General features: G+C 38.5%; 1 protein-coding gene across 10 annotated transcripts in view; it reads left to right on the forward strand.

Moving 5' to 3' along the window:
• The window catches only part of CIB2 (calcium and integrin binding family member 2), a 52,321-nt gene that overhangs the window by 11,090 nt on the left and 20,605 nt on the right, over positions 1-20,626 (forward strand). For 7 of the 10 annotated variants that reach the window (XM_014944495.1, XM_014944496.1, XM_014944494.1 and 4 more), the window contains one exon: positions 8,746-8,780. In XM_014944495.1, coding sequence (XP_014799981.1) covers positions 8,746-8,780 — 35 coding nt within the window. Of the gene's footprint in view, positions 1-8,672; positions 8,708-8,745; positions 8,781-20,626 lie in introns of all 10 variants that reach the window. The other 3 variants (XM_014944497.1, XM_014944503.1, XM_014944499.1) reach the window with 1 other exon arrangement.

The raw sequence follows: 20,626 nt of genomic DNA on the forward strand, positions 1-20,626 counted from the left end.
CTACTCTTCATGCAGAAATTGCCTTTCCCTAATGGCTTTTGCAGCCCCTGCCTTGCATAATGCTGGGTAATTGCTCTCAGAGCCTGGCAGTAGTTAGGCCCAGTGGATTCAGGCAGCCTGTGGGATTTCTCTGTTACAGGCAGACTTGCAGTTCATTACTATAGTGCTAAATCATTTTGGACTAGTAATAGCACATGTTATATATGGTAAGTGCAGTAAAATAACAAGTTTCAGGACAATAACTAATCTCCAGAATTTGTTAGGAAGGAACATTAGCCTCGTGCTGTGAACAATCAGGTAAAGTCCTTGTTTTGCTGGTGATGTGCCTCTGCTCCATTAATTACTGCAGACCTCTTCGATCTTTTATACCTAGAAATCCTGGGGTTACTCCTGTACCGTCCGCACAGAGAGCTCTTGCCTCTCCACTGCGTTCTGGGGGAGTATGCAGTTGCTATAATACAAGCAGAGCTGTTTGACTTGGAGTTTGCCACCTTATTTGCCTTTTTCTCATGTGTGGAGTTCCTTCAGAGCAGAAAATGAGAGAATGGGGTAATGGTTCCAGAAGTTTTAAAACGCAGGTTTTTCATTTCTTGAAATGGCAGTTGGGTCAGCAGGTTCCTCTGAACACCGGACCAAAGTATAACCCTCTGCACCTGGGGCCACTTTGCAAGAGTCTCTTGTGCACATCTGTCACCTGATGTACAGCCAGGCATCTACATATAAATAGCTTTGAAAGTGGATCATTGATTAAGCCTTTTTTCTTCTTTTGTTTGTTTGTTCTTTTGGGGTTTTTTTTCCCCCAAATAAGAACTAGGCAACTTATAGTGAATTTATATGTCTGTGGGTTGGTACTGTGCTCCTTACAGCAGTCCTCAGGGTTACAGAGTCCGTAGTAGCAGTTTAGCAGAAGCAAAAGCATCAACTTAATCCTTTTTGTAAGATAAACTTTTTTTTTTTTAAATTCTCCACAGTTCTTCTTAGAAGACCGTTCAAAACCTCGCTTCCCTCATGCTTAGACTTATAATTTCTTTATTTGAGTATATTTCTGGCCATTGTATTATCTGGTTGTAACTTCCACCGTTTTTGTGGAATTGTGTGCTGGAAAGAACACAAAATGCCCCGAGTTTATACCACCTGAAGGCTACTTCAGTAGTGAATTCTCTTTTCTTAATGCTTTTTTTTTCTTTTTTTTTTTTTTGCCCAAGTGCTTGTTTCACAGGAGACACTTCTGATAGGTAAAAGGGAGATGGAAAAGTGAGAAGTTAATGTGCTTAAAGTATGGTAAAACCATAAGTAACTGGTTTTAGTTTTCTGGATTAAAGATTAAGCTGCAGAAAAATCACCTGCTTGAAGGGCTAGCACACATACATCCATCTCAGATTGTTAATGTGATATCAATGAAATTAAATAAACTTATTTAATTTGTATGAATCTTTCTGAAATGCTCATATATAAACTTTTTTTTTGCATATAAATTGCCATATTGAAGAATCACTTTTTATCACACTTTTACATTTAAATGAAATAATTGTAAATCTGGTCATGCACAAGATGACCTCAATGGTTTTAATATATGAGTGTTTTAAATAATCTTCCTGAAAACTGATGATGGGTGGGCAGTGGAAACTGTTTGTAAAAGAGATGCATAATAGGACTTGATAATATTAAATCTCCCAGAACTTTATGTTTTGATTCAGAATAGATAAAGGCAGTTTATCTAAAGAAATACTGGAAAGCTGCAAATCCAAGACTTTGTCATATCACCTGTTATTAAGACATTGTTCTAGTTGGCAGCTCTCTACATTTTTATAAGCTTAGTGAAATGTTTTGGAAATTAGGCTTTTACAAACATTGGTTTCCTCACTGAGATTCACTTCAGTTAAAAAGTTAGCATTGTAAGAAAATAGATTCTACTGGGGATTTCTGCTGCTTCTGCCCTTAGAGTACTTGACTGTTTTGGGGTTTTTTGTGTGTTTTGTTGTGTGAGGGTTTTTTGGCTAGGTTGTTTGGTTTTTTGGTTTGTGTGGGTTGGTTTGTTGTTGGTTTTTTTTTTCTTTCCATAAAATGCAAAATCTAACCAAGGTCTGATTAGGGAAAAGGCAAGGATTAATGAGCAAGAAAGATGTAGTACATTGCAATCAAAGAACATTTTAAAATTAAGCTTTTAAAAGCTGCCTGCAGATTTGGGAGGTCAAGTCTTATAATGAGAAAAGAAAACAGGAATTTTAGGGGGTTTTGGGTGATGCTGTATGAAGATGCTTGGAGCAAAGGAAAATAAAGGTATGCAATAATGTGATGTCAGAGCCCTATATCAGCCTCAGTGCACTGCATTTATCACTGAGGAACAATTATACTGAGTAGGAAACGCACAGAAGCTGTGCTTGGGGTATGGACAAACTGCTCCACTGTTCAATCGATCTGGGGTTTTCTGGGATTACTCAAAGAAGTGGTCTGAATTTGATATTAATTTGATTCTAGTTTTTTTCTTAGTAGACAGAATCTAGAGAATATAGATATTATTATATCAGGTTATATCAGGTTATATCAGATATTACAGGTTTTATTGCAAGCCATTTCTTTTTGTATTTGTTCATTAATGGGATTATTTATTCTATTATTTAATGCTGCCTCAAAACAAACTGATGTTTATCCTGGCTGTTTTCTAGGCAATATTGCAATAAGAGCTAGTAATATGGAATAATGACTTGCTGCTTTTTATACAAAAGTTAGTTCTAATACAGAACTAACTTTTTCCTTTTATTAAAATTCTAGTAAAGTGGGATTCAACTATATTTCATGAGAATTACGCAAAACCAGATGAAACAAGTTACGTTATGATCTGTTAAGAAATGCCATTTATAAAATGAAACTAGGTCATCAAGCTATCTTTTGATTTAAAAAGCTATGCTTGACTCACTCAGGATCTCTGATGAAAATGAACCCTTTGCAAGAATACAAAAAGTGTATTCATCACAGGTTCTCCACAATCTTCTGTAAAAAGTGCTTTTCAGTTTGACAGAGTATTGCTGTTGATGTGCAAATTTTAAGTAGCATAATAATGGAACAAGGTTTTCGTGAAATTATGCTTTAGTTAGATTCTGGTTTCATGTTACCATTTGGTGCATATATAGATTGAGCAAAATTACTTTAGCTGACAGTCCTCAATCCTTGCTAATGTCTAACTGTTCTTATTCCCATGTTGCAATATAAATCTATAAACTCTGTGTGTGGTTTAGTTGCTCTGACTGTAGCTCTAAAATATATATGATTACAAATAAAGATAGGCTGTATGTTAAGCTCTCCATTGACATTCTGATGCAACCAGCATTTTTTAAGATAAAAGTCCATATGCTAATACTATTAATAATGCAGAAACTGACTCTGAGAGGATTTTTTTCTTTTGGTGTTTAAGTCTAGATTCGCTGAAGTACTTGCACAGGTATGCAAGAAAGACTGGTGCTGCTCTCATTGACTTCTAGTAACTCTTTATATGTTTACAGTGATGAAAATACATAAATATCTTGCTTATTTAATCTTGTACAGCTCTGCACCAATCTTAGTTGTATGGTAACTAGAATAAAAACATTGCATTTGTAAAATGTTACTAGAATAGGTTAATAATAGATCTTAGAAAGTTCATTTGCTTCTATCCAGCACCTTCTTGATTACTTCATAGGATGAGGGTTTTATGGTGTTTTGCTTAAATGTTCTCACACACGTTGTGTACTTTTCACACAGTACAACACACATCATTTGTGATTTAAAAAATGAAACTTCTGAAATGTTAACATTTAAAATACTGCAGCGTTCAGTACTTCTGGTTTCTTAAAAGCTGCTCAGTAAGATCTAAGTATGGATCTAATCTGTCTCTTGCCTTGAGGATATTGTCAACATTCCTGTTAGTCACTGGTTTGCTTTATCTGTGGCTCACTGGCTTTTGTTTGAGACTGGTTTTGTAATTTGAGTGATTTTGTATTGCTAAAACTGTTTTATATTATTTCCTTATTTATAAAACCTTCCAATGGAGCTGTTGCAGGATCAGACTAAATCTGCCCTTATGAAACCATACATATAAAAGGCAGAATTACAGATTTATTGTCTTCAGAAACTGTGCTTTATGCACAATGATACTTGCAGAGGAGAAATATGCATTTAATGGGTCTAAGAAATATTATTTCACAGTAGCTTTGCATAATTGAGCATTGCTATTCTTTCATGCTATCGTTCTGTTCTCTGGTTTTTCTTTACTGTAGAGAAGTCTTTTGCTTATCTATGTGAAACTAGTTTTATTCGGAAACTGTGCTTTATGCACAATGATACTTGCTTCTCAAAGTGTTAAGTGACAACCTCCCATTCCGTGGCCTCTGCTGCCATTCATAAGCTGCCTGCTGCTCTCTGATATTGGCAGTAGATCCAACAGAACAAATTATGCATGCTCAGATTCTGGAGCCATACCTCATGTTACGCTGTGTATGCATACTTTACATGAAGTATCAGCATTCTTAGCACAGTTATCTCTATTCCTGGTTTTGGTTCACATCACTGTAGAACTAAACATAAAGCAGAACTGATGCAGGAGTTTGCTGTGAGGTCTTACAGACTAGTGGAAAAGGTAGTGAACCACCATATTTCAGTCTGCTCCCATTTTTCCCTAAACTTGCATTCACCTGACACAGGAAATCAAAGAACAAAACTCTAATTGCCTGTAGACCTTGTTCTTTTATAAAGTAAATTTTAAGAGCAGAGACCATTAATTCTACTTTACAAAGAAATGTTGACTAGCTTGCAGCAACTCATGCTACCAGCCAAGAGCAAAGCCACCCATGGAACCTAAATACACCAGCTGACTCTTTTCTCTGCAAAATGTTTTAAGAACCAGTTAAGCCACCTAAATGCCAAATTTGAGAAGCAAGTCCCCATTATGCAAGCTAATGATCTCATTAAAATCAATGCAAAGTTTTCTGTTTGCTTTATTTTATTCACTGAAATGTTGACTAGCTTGCAGAAACTCATGCTACCAGCCACAAGCAAAGCCACCCATGGAACCTAAATATACCAGCTGAGTCTTTTCTTTGCAAAATGTTTTAAGAACCAGTTAAGCCACCTAAATGCCAAATTTGAGAAGCAAGTCCCATTATGCAAGCTAATGATCTCATTAAAATCAATGCGAAGTTTTCTGTTTGCTTTATTTTATTCACTTTGCTGGACATGAGGAAGTTAAGTGGATAATTGCAGATTTGTTTCAGTGATATCTTACCTCCAAAAAACCAGCAGTGATCCTTTATATCAGACTTCTAATTAACTTGATTATTGAGGGCACAAGGACAGATCAAGTGCGATCTTATAAAAGTAGCATGTATTTTCTCAGGGGCTGGAGTAGGTGACCTTTCAAGGCAAAGCCTCTATTCTAAATAACCTAAAACCCGCAAGGGGCCTGCTGTTAGCAGAACTTTTTCAGGCCATCATGTAGCATTAGAAATAAATGCAATGATTCTCAGATTTCTTGCCAGAAATTTTGAATTTATAAGAATTATGAAAACTCAAGTGACATGTGTTTGCTCAGTATTTAGTTTGTGCTTTTCTAGCTGGACTCCCAGTGGCTTTAGTGTCCAGAAAGAATAGACAGATTACCTTTTAAGTTCATAATAAACTCAAATGCAGCCCACATGATATTGTGGAACACACTTTCTATTTCTGGCTTGGAGGAAGATGAATGTCATCATATGCATAAATGACAAATGCTTTCCAGGACTCACTTCACCTTTCCTCAGGAGGGAGTTAATGTAACATTTTAGTTCACTATTTATTGTCCATCATTGTGTATTGTTTATATGAATGAAGTAGCCAGAAGAAAATTGGATGATTCACCTCCGCGTTTCTTTGGCCAAAATTCTTTAATTAAATTGGAATTAAATTGCTGGATTTCCAGCAACTATAAAATGTAATTATGTGATTTAGACCCTTGTTCCATTGTGACTTTAATCCAACTCTAGGGCTGTGCTTTCAAGAAAAAAAAAAAAGGCCTTCTGCACCTCTTTCCTGCCATCAATAGGTACTTGTTTTAGTTTCATCTCTTGTACCAGCACTGTGGACACTACATTCTAAGCCACTAAAAGGAAGTGATCCAAGCTTGGAGTTAACCCATTTTTGTTAGGTTAGTTTCCTTCTTTCAGAGTTCTCTGATGCAGTTACACTGCTCATCGGTGTGAGGTCTGCATAAAGGCAGAGGCAGAAATAAGAAGCTGAGAAAAGCAAGAGATGGCTGGACCTCCCTTTCAGAGGTAGCTTGGAGCCGAGGCTTTTACATTTGTCATCTGAGACCAGACAGGCTTCTTAATGGTCAAGCATTTCTTAAGTGCTGTGTATGATCTTGCTGTGGATCCAAAGTGTAGGCCAGGTCACAATTCATTTGTGGTGCTCCGACCCCTGAGTAGCTTTAAGGTCTCTTTAAGTGGTCTGTGAAACCACTGTAATTTTTTTTGACACCCCTCTTCCCTGACACACAATTCCATGGAATTGGCAGGTGTAATTGGAATACTGCAGTCAGTAACTGTCTGTGGTCAGACAGATATTTGCAACTACTTTTGGTATAAAGGTTTTCAAAATTGGTGGTTTTTTTAGATTACATTAGTAAAAATTTTGTTTCATTAAAAAAGAAAAGGCAGACAATAGTGTTTGTTGTCAAAGACATGAGGTGACTCAGATTTAAAAAAATATAAAATTATGTGGACTTTCAGTGAAAAAGGTTTATGATCCGACCTCTTAATGTGTCTTCCAACAGCATTTTTGCATGGATTCTGGAAGGTAAAGGGTAACTTTTCTTTTTCATCTTTATTGCCATTTGCATATCAATTCCCTGTCAGCTTTCTAGTTAAGTAACTGTGTCTGCTGTGTTCTCAAGCCCGTCTAATTACGGGATGATTGCTGCTGAGGGCATTGCAGTTATTGGTGAGATTGCACCTGCCTTTCGGTAGTAAATGAAGCATCCTTAAGTGACTGTTTGACCGTAAGTGTTGAATGTGCTGGAATTAATGAAGACTTAAGCAGCTGGCTCCTATTTCACTTTGTGCAGTTCCAGACAATGTGACATCAGTGTCAGCAGCTCACAAGGTGCTTCCTATTGTGCCTTGTAACACTATTCTGCTACACAATACACTGAAGGAAGAGCTGCTTCTCCGGCCACTTTATACGGAGGAGAGCAAGCAAACTCAATAATTGATACCAGGCAGGACTGAGAGCGGGCCTGGATACCTGAGACAAGCTGTTCGAGTGCTTCAGCCAGCTGTGATGGTTTGCTTTTCCCCTCCTTGGAAGAAGCAGGCATTTAGCCAGAATGATTCTCAGCTTAGGGAAGAAATGCTTTTCCACGAGTTGACTGAAGAGCAGGACGCGGGGAGTCATACTATTTGTATGTACTTACCAAGTCTGATGGTGTTATCTTGTCAGTAGCTGATTTAAGAATATGTTCTATTTTATATATGTTTACATTAAAGGAGGAAAACTACTAAGAGCTGAATTCTTAGGCAAATGCCTCGCCACATCACACGGGCCTGGGAGAGAGGTGGATAATGAGGAAGAATGTTGTGGTTTGGTGGTTGTTCCCTATCAGTATCCCTACACACCCTCATCAGCCACCAGCTCTGAGACAAGAAGATGCCTTTTCTCGGAATTCATGACCTGAACAATGTTCTAAACTCATCATCCAATATTTCATTGCCACCAGTGTCCCTGGGTTTGGATGGAGGGTAGAAAGTGCCCTAAATATATATTAGATGTGGGGATATTTCTGTTAATGAAATGGGACTGATTATTATGGTTCCTCACAGCACCTGAAAATATAACTTGTTTAGTGACTGGCATAGAATGACATGAAGTGCAAAGTCTTTCACTGCTTCTATTATGGTTCTTTTGGGAAGTGTGTGAATTCTTGTAGCAAAATGCAGATGTTCATAAAGAGCGAATTAAACCAGTGTAAATGCAGTCCCACCACAGAGCATTCGGAATGCAAGGGAATGCTTGTAAGCTCTTCTTTCATGTTCAGCCAGCACTGCTTTGCATTCTAGTAAGTTACTTCAAATTCTGTGATACCACAGGGAAAGCAGAATAGTTTGTCTGCTGTTTGGAGTGGGGGTTGTCCTTTTATCCATGTTCCTAACATATGGGAGTTTGCAGCCTTTGCCAAAGTGACCCCAGTGCAAAGTAATTGCTAGTAAAGGGTTAATAACTAATAAATAAGTACATAACTTTTATTATTAAATCGCTTGCCTCTATTATAGGGATACTCTGAGTTAGAAGGTAGTTTTCTTCATCTATTTGTTATTTATAGCTTTCCAGATCCATTTATTGAATTTTTTTGGCCTTTATCTTATTTTTTTGATTTAATTTTGTTTAAAGAACAAAATGTTGTGGAGAAGTATTTGAGTAAGCTGGGTTTTCTTCCTCCTAAAGTTTCACATTAACAATATTTTTTTTCTTGATAGTCCTGTCCTTAGGATATTTCAGTTATTTTATAGCTTATATTGCTTTCTGAGTCAAAAGCAGATGGTACGCAATTGGCATTTTTAATGTTTTTCCACTAGATCTGAGTTTCCTTCCAAAAGGTTGAAAGAAGATTCTTTGCTGTTGCTTTCAATATTTTTATGCTACTGTAACACATTTTGTTTTTTTCACAGGATTGCACGTTCTTCACTCGGAAAGAAATCCTTCGGTAAGACTACTGTAACACATTATTTTTTTTTTTCACAGGATTGCACATTCTTCACTCGGAAAGAAATCCTTCGGTAAGTAAACTATTACGTTTTTCCTTCATGATTCCTATGGAAGGGACTAAATATCTTTTTTTTTCCTGACTTGTGAGGAAACCAAATAAATTCAGTTATTTTGCATGAATGAATGAATGTAGGATTGGACTCAAGATACAATTATAATATGTAAATGTGTATAGGGAAACAGATGGGAAATAGCTTGATGTCAATATCATAGGCTTTTCTAGGGATAAGCCATTGAACAGTTGAGAGCCAGTGACTTTTTATGAAGGGAATTTGCTGCTTTTCTGCTCAGTTATACCAATGAGGGCACATCCTTCAGTCAGTCAGTACAGGGTTTGGTATGGGCTTAAGTGTGGGGAAAACTGGTGGAACTTAAACTGCAGAGTGCTAAAACGCTGGTGGGTTTTGGTTTATTTTGGTCTTGGTTTTTGTTTGGTTTTCTGTTCCAACTTCCCTTATAGAAAAGTCACAAAGATTAGGATCACTACTAAGCAATAACAGAAGGTCTCACTGTTTGCAGTAAAAGAGACTTTGGTTTTGTTGGTAGTGATGGATTCAGTCAAAGTGAAGTATTGTCTTCCTTTGTCTATGCTGACTTCTTGCCCTGGATCCTGCCATGGATTCTTGACCTTCTAACCATTCAGACTAAAGATCTGTAAAACCATGATGCAGATCCTGTCCTGTCAATGCACCTGCTGCTGTTTTTCCTGAGGGTTTTTGCCCCCCTAGGGAGTGAGAATAAATCAGTGGTATGTATCTAGACCTAGAAGCTCATAATGCTTCAGGATTCTCAAATGTGAGTAGCTTCTCAGACATAAGAAGCCTTTGTTCTTATGAATATTGGGAAGTGCTCTGAGATCAAAAATAGACATGGTGTCTCAGAGAAATATTCTTTGCCTGTGCTCTGTTGCTGTAAAACTCAGTAAGGATGATGTTCAGTGACTGTGAGGGCAAAAACTAATGGCATGGCTTTGAGTTGCCTGCTTTATCTTTTGCTGGAAACATAAAGGTGGTATTTCAGCTAATTTCTTGCATACCTTGTTCTCATTTCTCACAGAGAAATGATGCACTTGCTCCTCAGCAGTGCAAAACGTCTCCGAGACCTTTGTGCAGTAAGACCATGCAATATCACCACCTGAGCCAGGGTTTAATTTGGTCCAGGTCCCCCTTACAGAACTGGTATGGTTTAAAATGATACATGATGGTGTGATGGAATAAGTCGGAAGGTGTGTGCAGTGAGTGGGTGGTAGCGGGCCCAAAGGTAAACTGACCTTAATGCAGGCTGGCTCCAACAGAGGTACTGGTGTCCTCAAAGTGAGTCAAGGCTTCACAAAAGTGAATTACCATAGCATGGATGTGACTTCTTTAGCAAAGCATCCCTCAGTTGCAAACCTCTAGGAATAACGATGCATAATCGTTAGCTATAAAGAGGTGTCATTCTGTGTTTGTGGTACTCTACAAAAAGTTGTGCAGCATAAATAAAAATGAGCGGTCATTGTATGTTCTGTCAGGGCTGCAACGCTGTTAGTTCTGCTTGAGAACACTGCCTTTGGCTATAACAGAATTTGTCGTCACAATTTGTTCAGAAAAGCAGCTGTGAGTCCAAAATAACTGAGATTTTATGGTTTAGACATCAGAAGTGATTCGGTGATATTCCTGTACCATTTTTAGTTCTAGTAGCTGGATAAGGAATAAAAAATCCTCCCTATGTAGCCACTAAATCTCAGATACATACATTTTATAGCAAGAAAAAAAAATCCCCAATGGTTTAGTGTAATTTACGGTATAAATCAGACCGTTAGCCACCTTCTAAATCTTGTAAAAAACAATAAATATTGTTCTTGTTTCATAGATCTACCTTTATACTCAACTTCTGAAATAAACTTGTTTGGAATGGATAAACTGAAAAAAATTGGTTTATATCTCTAAAATTCCCTTTAAACTCAAAATTATAAACAGTGAATTGCTTCTATTTGCACTGTGTTCCTATGAAGGAAATAACTATGAATTGAGGATTTTATATTTTACATAAGGTATCTCTTTGTTGCTTTGAATGCTCAGTTTAATCAGAGAAGTTATAAACAGTGAATTACTTCTATGTGCACTGTGTTCCTATGAAGGAAATAGCTATGAATTAAGGATTTTATATTTTACATAAGTTAAGGTTCTCTTTGTTGCTTTGAATGCTCAGTTTAATCAGAGAATTGGGACCCTTCCAGGGGAAGTGATTTGTAAACTATGATGCTAAGTCATCTTGCTCTTAGGAGTAATTTCTTTTTCTCCTCCGGTGTATTGGAATTAGCCTGAAAGAATAATTGATTTCCACTGCAAGAAAAAAAATGACTGATTTTGGTACTTGTACACCTAAAATACACCTAGAGAAAAAATTGTGGACAAATAGGAAACTTAAAACATGCAGTATAGGTTCAATTTAAAGAAAATGACATAAAATCTGACCAATTTTATAGGAAAATTGTAACATTGGTGGGGAGAGAAGGGGAGAATGGATTCAGAACTGTAAAATGCTGATGAAAGAAAGGAAATAAGGAATCAAACACCTTCACAGAAGTTGTAATTGGAAAACTGCTTAGCCTAAATAGGCCAACTTTTTTTTTTAATTCAGAAAACAATAGTTCCAAACTGTAAATTTGAACCATCATATGCAACTGAGAAAATAAGTGTAGTTTAAAAAATAAGCTGCAGATTTCAAGAAAAGATATTCTAAAGTAATGAAATTAGAAAATGTCATTGGATGGTAGGCGAACAGGAATTTACAGTATTGCAAAATCTGGCTATGAAATGAAGAGTCAGCAAGTTCTCTTCTCTTTTTCTGGGCTGCACTGGATAAAAAAAAATACTTGTAGAGAATGAATGTGCAATGTGCAGCTTTGACAAGCGGATAAAAACTGGCTGAAATGAGATATTTCTGTACAGAATGGTATCTCTGAGAGGTGTTATTGTCACCTGATAGACCTGGTCCTTTAAATAGAACAACTAAAGAACAGGGAAGTGTTGAATGTGGCAAATAGTTTTTAAGATAAAACAGCCCTGATAGACTTTTAGTAACTACTGTTTCTTTAAAAAGCACAGAAAAGTAAATAAAGAATTTTGTCTTAGTTTGCTTTTCTCTCTTCAGTAACATAAAAGGGCATGAGTGATGCTAATGATTTTTTGTAATAATTTTTTGTGAAATAGAAGCATAGCTTCTTCCAATAAGAAACATTTAATGGACCTCTGCTTAAGTACTGTGAAAGCCTAATAATACATTTTGTATTTTGTAACTGAAGTTGCAAGGAAACAATCTATTTCCCGAGAAGAGAACAAAGCATGCACTTAGACTCCATTACATTATTTATGCTTATGGGCTGAGTATGGGAGATAAGCGAGCCATTGCCTGTGTGACTCTGCACCCCATCTGTATCAAAAAAAGCAAACCAAGAAATTCTTATGAGAAACAGTGCAAGCTTAGGATATGATTGTGAAAAATAGATATTCTTGGGGTAAGAGATGAGGTTAATGGATGGTGAAAAATAGATGCTCTGTTTGAACAGTACAGTGTGCAAAGCTGAATATTAATGTAAGATGTTTGGAAGAATAAAATCATAGGAGTAGTTTTGTAAAGGCCTAAAATCTTGGGAGAAGGAATAGTCACTTGGCATCATTGTATTTCCTCTTCTGCCCTGTCCTCGCAGTGGGATGTTTCTGCTTATTGGGAACCTCTATACGCGATCAGTTTATGATGCGGCAGATAGTGATACAATCAATAGCATTTTGAACTATTGAATACAAATTACTGTCTAAGGAATGGAGTAGAATCAAGAGGTATTTTTGCCTGTCTGAAGTTTTTCTGGGTGGGAATAAAATGGGTTATGACCCCCTCGTTAATGGCAGATAGTGATACAATCAATAGCATTCATTTACTGTACATGAACTATTGAATACAAATTACTGTCTAAGGAATGGAGTAGAATCAAGAGGTATTTTTGCCTGTCTGAAGTTTTTCTGGGTGGGAATAAAATGGGTTATGACCCCCTCGTTAATTAGCACTTGGTGATTTAGCATGTCCCCACCTCAGTTAAGAGGGAAGCGAGTATTGTTGTGCACTGCAGAATGCTCTCGCGTGTGATGCAAAGGAAGCACAGGGCCACTGCTGTTTAGGCTGAACTGAATTTCTCATGCATCTGTGAAGTTCAAGGAGACAAGCTGGCAAGGAGTAACCTTATCAAATAATAAAAAAAAAAAAAGAGAGAATAGTTTTCTGGCTGAAGTCAGCCCCCCTGGCTGGCTCACCATCCAGCTGCACGAGTGTCAGCATGGGCACAAGGGAAAGGGGCACAGCTGTGTAGGTGGGGATGAAGGGATGAGCATGGCTGCTCCAATTTAAATCGATTTAAACTGATGTAAACCAGCATGAGACTGCAATTAGGTGAAATGGGCTAAGTGGTTTTATCTGTCCCTACAGGAAAAGTAGCCCATCAAAAAGCTCAAACAACAACAAATCTATTTTCTGCTGGTTTAATGAGCTGAATCAGCTCTCGGAGGGATCAGATGAGTGCTAAAGCTGGCACAAGAGCCAGAGCGAGCAAATGCAACTGAAAATGAGGAAAGGAGAGGAGAGAAGACCGAGCATTTCAGTACCAATAGGGTGTTAGATTGGTTAGATTTTGGTACCAGCATCAATTTAATTCAACACAAATGCAGGCTGCAGTCAAAGGGGTTGAGAACACATTCTGTTGATTGATAATCTGGGTGTGGAAGGCATTATGTTTGCAAATTATCAGGAAATAGTAGGATTTACAAATTTACTTTATTACAAAGAAAAATGAAAATAGGTCCAGGAAAAAAATAAAGTAAGTTAGACTACAGCAGAGGCAAGCATGCCTAGTGAAAGAGAAAAATAGAAACCACAGGTCATTACTGGTATTTGATAGCTATTTATCACCAGAAAAGATTAAATACACACTTCAGTCTTTATCGAAGGTGGTTAATTTTAAGACGTGCTTAACACAACTAACAGGATTCACTCATGGGCCCAGGGCAAGAACATGTTAAAGAATTTTGGGTAATGTAGACATATTTATATTCTCACTGATTCAAAACTTCATCTAAAATACTTACAGGACAGCTGACATTTTTAGAATTTTTACTGATTTCGTTCGTATGTGTTAGAGCTTTTAAAACATGCCCTGCTTTTCTTAAGGAGAATGTGGAAATTAGATGAGTGTGTATAACTTCAGACACAGCCCTGGTGTATGGAAAGATGCCATAACACACTGGCAGACCATCAATTCGTAAGTGCCTGCAACATAATATGTGCTCAGTCAGCCACTGTGAGTTGTTAAAAGCAAATCTCTTCCTTTGAGTAGCTGCTGTTGTGGCTAAGAGAAAAGAAGCAGATGCAAACGTATCTTTATTTTGGTAAAGCTTTTATATATTCCTGTGTGTTAGCCCTTTTTCTACCCATGTGAGTGCACTCACCTCTTGGCTAAGGTAGTACTGAACATACTTAGAAAATTTGTAAGAAGGGTGAGAAACATTGAGGTGAAGAGGGTTGCAGGCACTATGAAGATCAAGAATAGCTTTTTCAACAGTGCTCAATATATTGGAGAAATTATTAGATCCAAAATCAGCAAGAGGAAGTTCAGACAGTCACATACTAAGAACTGAGAAAAATTTGCAAGTGCAGAATGCAATGTAACAAAAAAAAAAAAAAAATGGGGCAGGGGTTAGTTATTCTAAGCAAAGGCAGCATAATTTGAACAAAGAAACAAACCCCTCCGACCCCTCTGATGCTCTTGAAAGAAAAAAAAAAAGGGAAATGTAGTTCCAGGATGCATTATGCATTAACCTCAGCATTGTACATAAAATGGGAGAATTCCATTCCAGTCAGCAGTGTTGGGACCTGAGTAGGAATAGACTGTCCAGTTTTGGGCATCACCATTCAAAAAGATTTGTTATACTGGAAAACATCCAGTAGGGAGAAACAAGAATAAGAGAAAAAATGACATATGAAGAAAGCTTGGAAAAACACTTTATTCATAGCAGGGGTCTGTTTATACGATGTGCCTCTCTTGTGATTGTAAATGGGAACAAATGCTTGAGTTGTCTCTTATAAGGCAGTATTTCTTCCTCAATTTTGTAAATCTGATTTTCTAGCAGACAAGCTTTTACTCCAGTAATAATGCTTATCTGCTAGCCAGCCCATCTGTTTCTATTTCTCCCTGTAGACAAGTACCATTTGGCAAATACCCAGGCATTCAGACACAGGTGCTCTTTGATCGCCTGTCCCAGCCAAAAAGCACAAAATCTGTAAATTAAATTTGCACAGCTTGAGACTGGCTTAACCTAGCTACACAGTTGCTGGGGGAATATGGCACTAAATTACCAAGCTGGGTACCCTCTGGACAGTCAACAAATCTTTGAACCTTTTTGTAAAAGAAAATTAGTAGTTCTGTTGCATTCGCTTCTCTGCCTGTTTCTTGGCATGTTTTAGAGGGGTGAAAGGTGAGGTGCAGAGGAACCCTTCTGGCCAATCCAGCTATATGCTGGATTTTAAATCTGAAACTTCCCTGAGCTGGGGAGATAAGCAGGGATTTCCTCCAACTGTCTGGAAAGCCTTCCTTATAAGGGAGCAAATACAGCAAACTGCTGGAGATGCTTCTCCCTGTGGAGCAAGTCGTTATGTGGATGCAGGGAGGGGTTAGAATACAGCTCCTGTTTTTCTAACAAATACCATCTTTCCAAAAGCTTGGGAAAATCCAAGTATGCACAAAGGGGAAATTCCCATATTGTCAGTTTTGGGGGGAAAAAAAGCGTCTGCTAAGAGAATAAAGTTGGGGAGAACTCTATACCCTTGGGAATATTCCTGAATTTTGTGCAAGAAACTACATACAGGAAGAACATACATCCTGAAGGTGCTATTGATCTTGTTAATTATGTTTCTATTCTTGTTGTTAACAAAGTTTCTGTATTCTCTATGAATGAAGAAAAAAAAAGGGCTTCTAGACAATTCCTGCCTCTCCTGTACCATAAAACTTTCCTCTATTATATTTTAGTCAGGTTGCACCTGTTTTGCTAGGCTCAGGTGAGCACAATATCATTCTCAGTGTTGATCTGGATGGAATCTGGAGTCCTGGTGTACTGTGTCCAATTGTGGGCACCCCAGTACAGGAGAGATGCAGAGCTACTGGAGGGAGTCTGGCAAAGGGCACCTGGGATGGTCACAGAACTAGAGATTCTCTCACATGAGGAAAGGCTGAGAGAGCTGGGATCTGGAGGGTGCAAAAGACAGAGCCCCGTGACAGCACAAGGGTAGTGGGTACAAACTGAAAGCAGGAGGTTCTGTCTGAACATAAGGAAGCAATTTTTTTTTTTTTCTTTTCTTTTTTTTATTTTTCCTGTGAGGGTGACAAAGCACTGGAACTGGCTGCTCAGAGGTTGTGGAATCTCCATCCTTGGAGATACTCAAAAGCCACCTGGACATGGTCCTGGGCAACCTGCTCTAGGTCTGGGCCAGATGATTGCTGGGGGTCCCTTGCAGCCTCAGTCATCCTGTGGTTCCTTTAATCACCAGCAGAAAAGAGGTCTGTGAGCAGTTTTTTCAGTGGTGCATCAAGGAAGGAAAAATACTATAAACTCCTTTTATCTATATTTACTGCACCTCATGAAGTTCTGTGACCAGCAGAATTACACTTATTGAAAGGCAAAGCCTTCCTAAGTATGACTAGATCTTTTAGAATAAATTTATTAATATAAATTATCTGCCCAAAACTTTTCTCATGCAGAATTTCTTTTTAATTTTACTGCAGATGGTTTATGAGAATATTTATTGAATATTGTCTTGAATTAATTTATACTGCTTCATTTTGCATTGCAGAGATGAAAGAACACTTGTTAACTAAAGGGCTCATCTATCCGCCTTTTGTCTTCCTCTTATGCTGCCTTTTTATAAATCTGATTTCTGTGTCGAGTTATTGTATTGTATTGATATAATGAAAATAACTTCAACTGGAAAGCATAGAAGGGACAAGGCATATTAGTTACAGAAATGTACCAAAATTCCTTCACCTCTCAACTCTTCCTGCTTGTGTTTTTTGTTGCCTTTTTGTTGTTTTCCTGCTTTGTTCTTTATTCTTTTGTCAGTGTGGCAGTTTAGTGACTTGTGGTTCCAGGCTTCCTTTCCTTTTGGTTCTAGCTCCTTAAGGTTAGACCTCTTTCTCTAATAGACTTTTCTAAACTCTTGTAATCTTTGGAGGCAGTAATTCACTGAGGAATTGCTGCAGCACAGAGATTTATGACTTAGTTATCACGTGCAACACTTTAGTCTCATTGCAAAAGCAGTTTGTGAATGTATGGCATAAATTTGAGACCTTGAAAGTACTTTCCTTATCAGTTGCAGGCTGTCCTGAAGGCCTCCCCTTCCTCATTTTCTCAGCCCCAGAGTAAAGAACTTCCTTCTCTTTGAGCTGTAGCAGCTTTTTCTCTATATGGCAGACTTAGAGACAGAGGTCTGTCTGGACCTGTTCCCCAGCTCTCTGATTACACATTTGTCTTATGCAATAATAGCACTATAGAACAAGAGAGTAAGTGGACCTCAACAATGTGCATTGTTAGGGGGCTACAGCCTCTGTGGCATCACCTGTAAATTGGTTCCCATCAGTGTCTTTGCATCAGGACGATGCATTCTTTCCTGCAGCCTGTGCAATCTCATCTTGAATCCTGTTCTTTTGATTCTCACCAGCTACGTCTCCAGGGGCTCAGAGGGGCTGAGGGCTCAGCTCTGTCTGTTTCCAGGGCTATGGATAGAGTAGTTGGTGCTCCGGCTGGTCTCTGGAGTGCTGAATTCTCTGCATATTACAAGAAGTCCTTCTCCGGCTGTTGTGTTCAACTCTGGCATCTGGCCAAGAGCCTATAGCTTTGGCTGTGGTGAATAACTGGAAGCACAACTGCACAGCAACAGAGTGCTTCTCTGGACCTGCTGCTGTTGACTCCATTCTGTACAGTCAGTCAGTGCTCACTGCTTTGCTTCGTTGTGCCAGTTAAGCCATTTTGCTATTTATATTCTGTGAATATGCAGAGCAATCTAGAATTTACTCTTTGGGCTGATCTTGATTGTAATGTTAAAGTATTTGAATGTATTCCTGTTATTTAGGAATAAATAGGATATATGTTGCTGAATAAAAAAGTTTTTCTTTTGCAACATAAATCAAGTGTCTGGTGCTATGAAGGCAGGACCAGAGTTGGTGAGATTTTTTAGATTCTAAAGGCCATTTTAAAGCCCCTAATTATTTCTAATCAGTGAGTCATTACAAACTTTTATCATTTGCTTTCAGTACTCCTTTAGTGTGGAGTTCTTATTGCAAAGGCAGCCCAGACAGCTGTAATGTGTTGTCACTACATTTAATGGTGGTGATTTGTGTATATCAAGCCAAGGAAGAGCTTCTCCCTGGTTTAACACACCCATTGATGACCTTGGGTACAATCTGACTTTCTCTCAAATCTCAATAGCAAATTAAAACAGTCGCTGTAGGGTGTAAGCTTGGAAATCTCTTTTTTCAGGTCCATGCATGTGTAGCTGGAGGCTCTGATATAACTTCCCAGGAGACATCCCAGTCAAACTATGTCCAGCAAATACCCACAGTGTCACCCTTGCTGACCCCAGGATGTCACACCCTTGAGAAGTAGGGACACGCTCTGACCCACCTTTTTTTACCATGTAAAATACTCCTAAGTGGTAGAATGAAAGTTAGCCTAAAGGAAAAGTAGGCTGTGGAGGCAATGCTATGTTGGGTTTGGGGTTCTTTTCTGAACACAGATTTTTTTGGGTTTTCTCATGTTGCTGAGCAGCTGAGTTGATTTAAAGACATTGCTGAATAAAAAAGTTTGCCTTTTGCAACATAAATCAAGTGACTGGTGCTATGAAGGCAGGACCAGAGTTGGTGAGATTTTTTAGATTCTAAAGGCCATTGTAAAGCCCCTAATTATTTCTAATCAGTGAGTCATTACAAACTTTCATCATTTGCTTTCAGTACTCCTTTAGTGTGGAGTTCTTATTGCAAAGGCAGCCCAGGCAGCTGTAATGTGTTGTCACTACATTTAATGGTGGTGATTTGTGTATATCAAGCCAAGGAAGAGCTTCTCCCTGGTTTAACACACCCACTGATGATCTTGGGTACAATCTGACTTTCTCTCAACTCTCAGTAGCAAATTAAAACAGTCGCTGTAGGGTATAAGCTTGGAAATCTCTTTTTTCAGGTCCACGCATGTGTAGCTGGAGGCTCTGATATAACCTCCCAGGAGACATCCCAGTCAGGCTATGTCCAGCAAATACCCACAGTGTCACCCTTGCTGACCCCAGGATGTCACACCCTTGAGAAGTAGGGACACGCTCTGACCCACCTTTTTTTACCATATAAAATACTCCTAAGTGGTAGAATGAAAGTTAGCCTAAAGGAAAAGTAGGCTGTGGAGGCAATGCTATGTTGGATTTGGGGTTCTCTTCTGAACACAGCTTTTTTGGGTTTTCTCTTGTTGCTGAGCAGCTGAGTTGATTTAAAGACTGGTGCTGCCTACAGTTGTAAGTCTTATTCTGCCCTTAATTAATTGATTAATTCAATAGAAAAAATATGCTCGCATTTGCTTGCACAGCTAGTACTGCTGTTACAATTGCATCAGCTCAAGGAGCTGACTGAAAACTTTTGTATTTTCAAACACATCAGTTCCCTGAACCTCACTGCAGGTTCCTAAGTGGTAGTGCTTCTGCAAGGGAGGTGCCTTGCTGACCCCAGGATGTCACACCCTTGAGAAGTAGGGACACGCTCTGACCCACCTTTTTTTACCATGTAAAATACTCCTAAGTGGTAGAATGAAAGTTAGCCTAAAGGAAAAGTAGGCTGTGGAGGCAATGCTATGTTGGGTTTGGGGATCTTTTCTGAACACAGATTTTTTTGGGTTTTCTCATGTTGCTGAGCAGCTGAGTTGATTTAAAGACTTGTGCTGCCTACACGTGTAAGTCTTATTCTGCCCTTAATTAATTGATTAATTCAATAGAAAAAATATGCTCGCATTTGCTTGCACAGCTAGTACTGCTGTTACAATTGCATCAGCTCAAGGAGCTGACTCTGACAACTTTTGTATTTTCAAACACATCAGTTCCCTGAACCTCACTGCAGGTTCCTAAGTGGTAGTGCTTCTGCAAGGGAGGTGGATCTGTAGGGTTAGATCAGCGGTTTGGGCTTAGACTGGTTTAAACTGATACGGAATCATAGCCTTAATCCTTGGATTAGTACGTTAAACTTTAACACCAAAACCTGTGGGGACAGGGCATCATCAGTAAATACACTAGTAAACACTGCCAGCTTTTCCCTTCCTTCTTCCATGCAGAGTAAGTAAGGCATCCTGGCAACAAAGAGAACAAATCCAGGAATAGGAATGCTAGCATCCAGAAGAATTTTTTGAAATGAATATGACTGCGGGGCCTGTAGTCACTACTGCAAAGACTGTGAGGCTGGTTGCAGGTCCTGAATATACATAGTGGTCTGGATATGGTAATGGCAGCCTTTCCAAATCTGTATGTGTTCTGACAGCACTGCAAAAATTACATTGCTCCCCTGACATGACAGGTAGCTAAAGCAGATTTAGGTTTTCAGATATGCGTGGTGTTGAGGGGTGTGCCAAGTAAAAGGGCAAAAAGCCTTTCCTCTCTAGGTCACAACTGCTATCCTTGGATTAGTACGTTAAACTTTAACACCAAAACCTGTGGGGACAGGGCATCATCAGTAAATACACTAGTAAACACTGCCAGCTTTTCCCTTCCTTCTTCCATGCAGAGTAAGTAAGGCATCCTGGCAACAAAGAGA

This window comes from Calidris pugnax, unplaced genomic scaffold, assembly GCF_001431845.1.
Source record: "Calidris pugnax isolate Ruff unplaced genomic scaffold, ASM143184v1 scaffold70, whole genome shotgun sequence".
Lineage (NCBI taxonomy): Eukaryota > Metazoa > Chordata > Aves > Charadriiformes > Scolopacidae > Calidris > Calidris pugnax.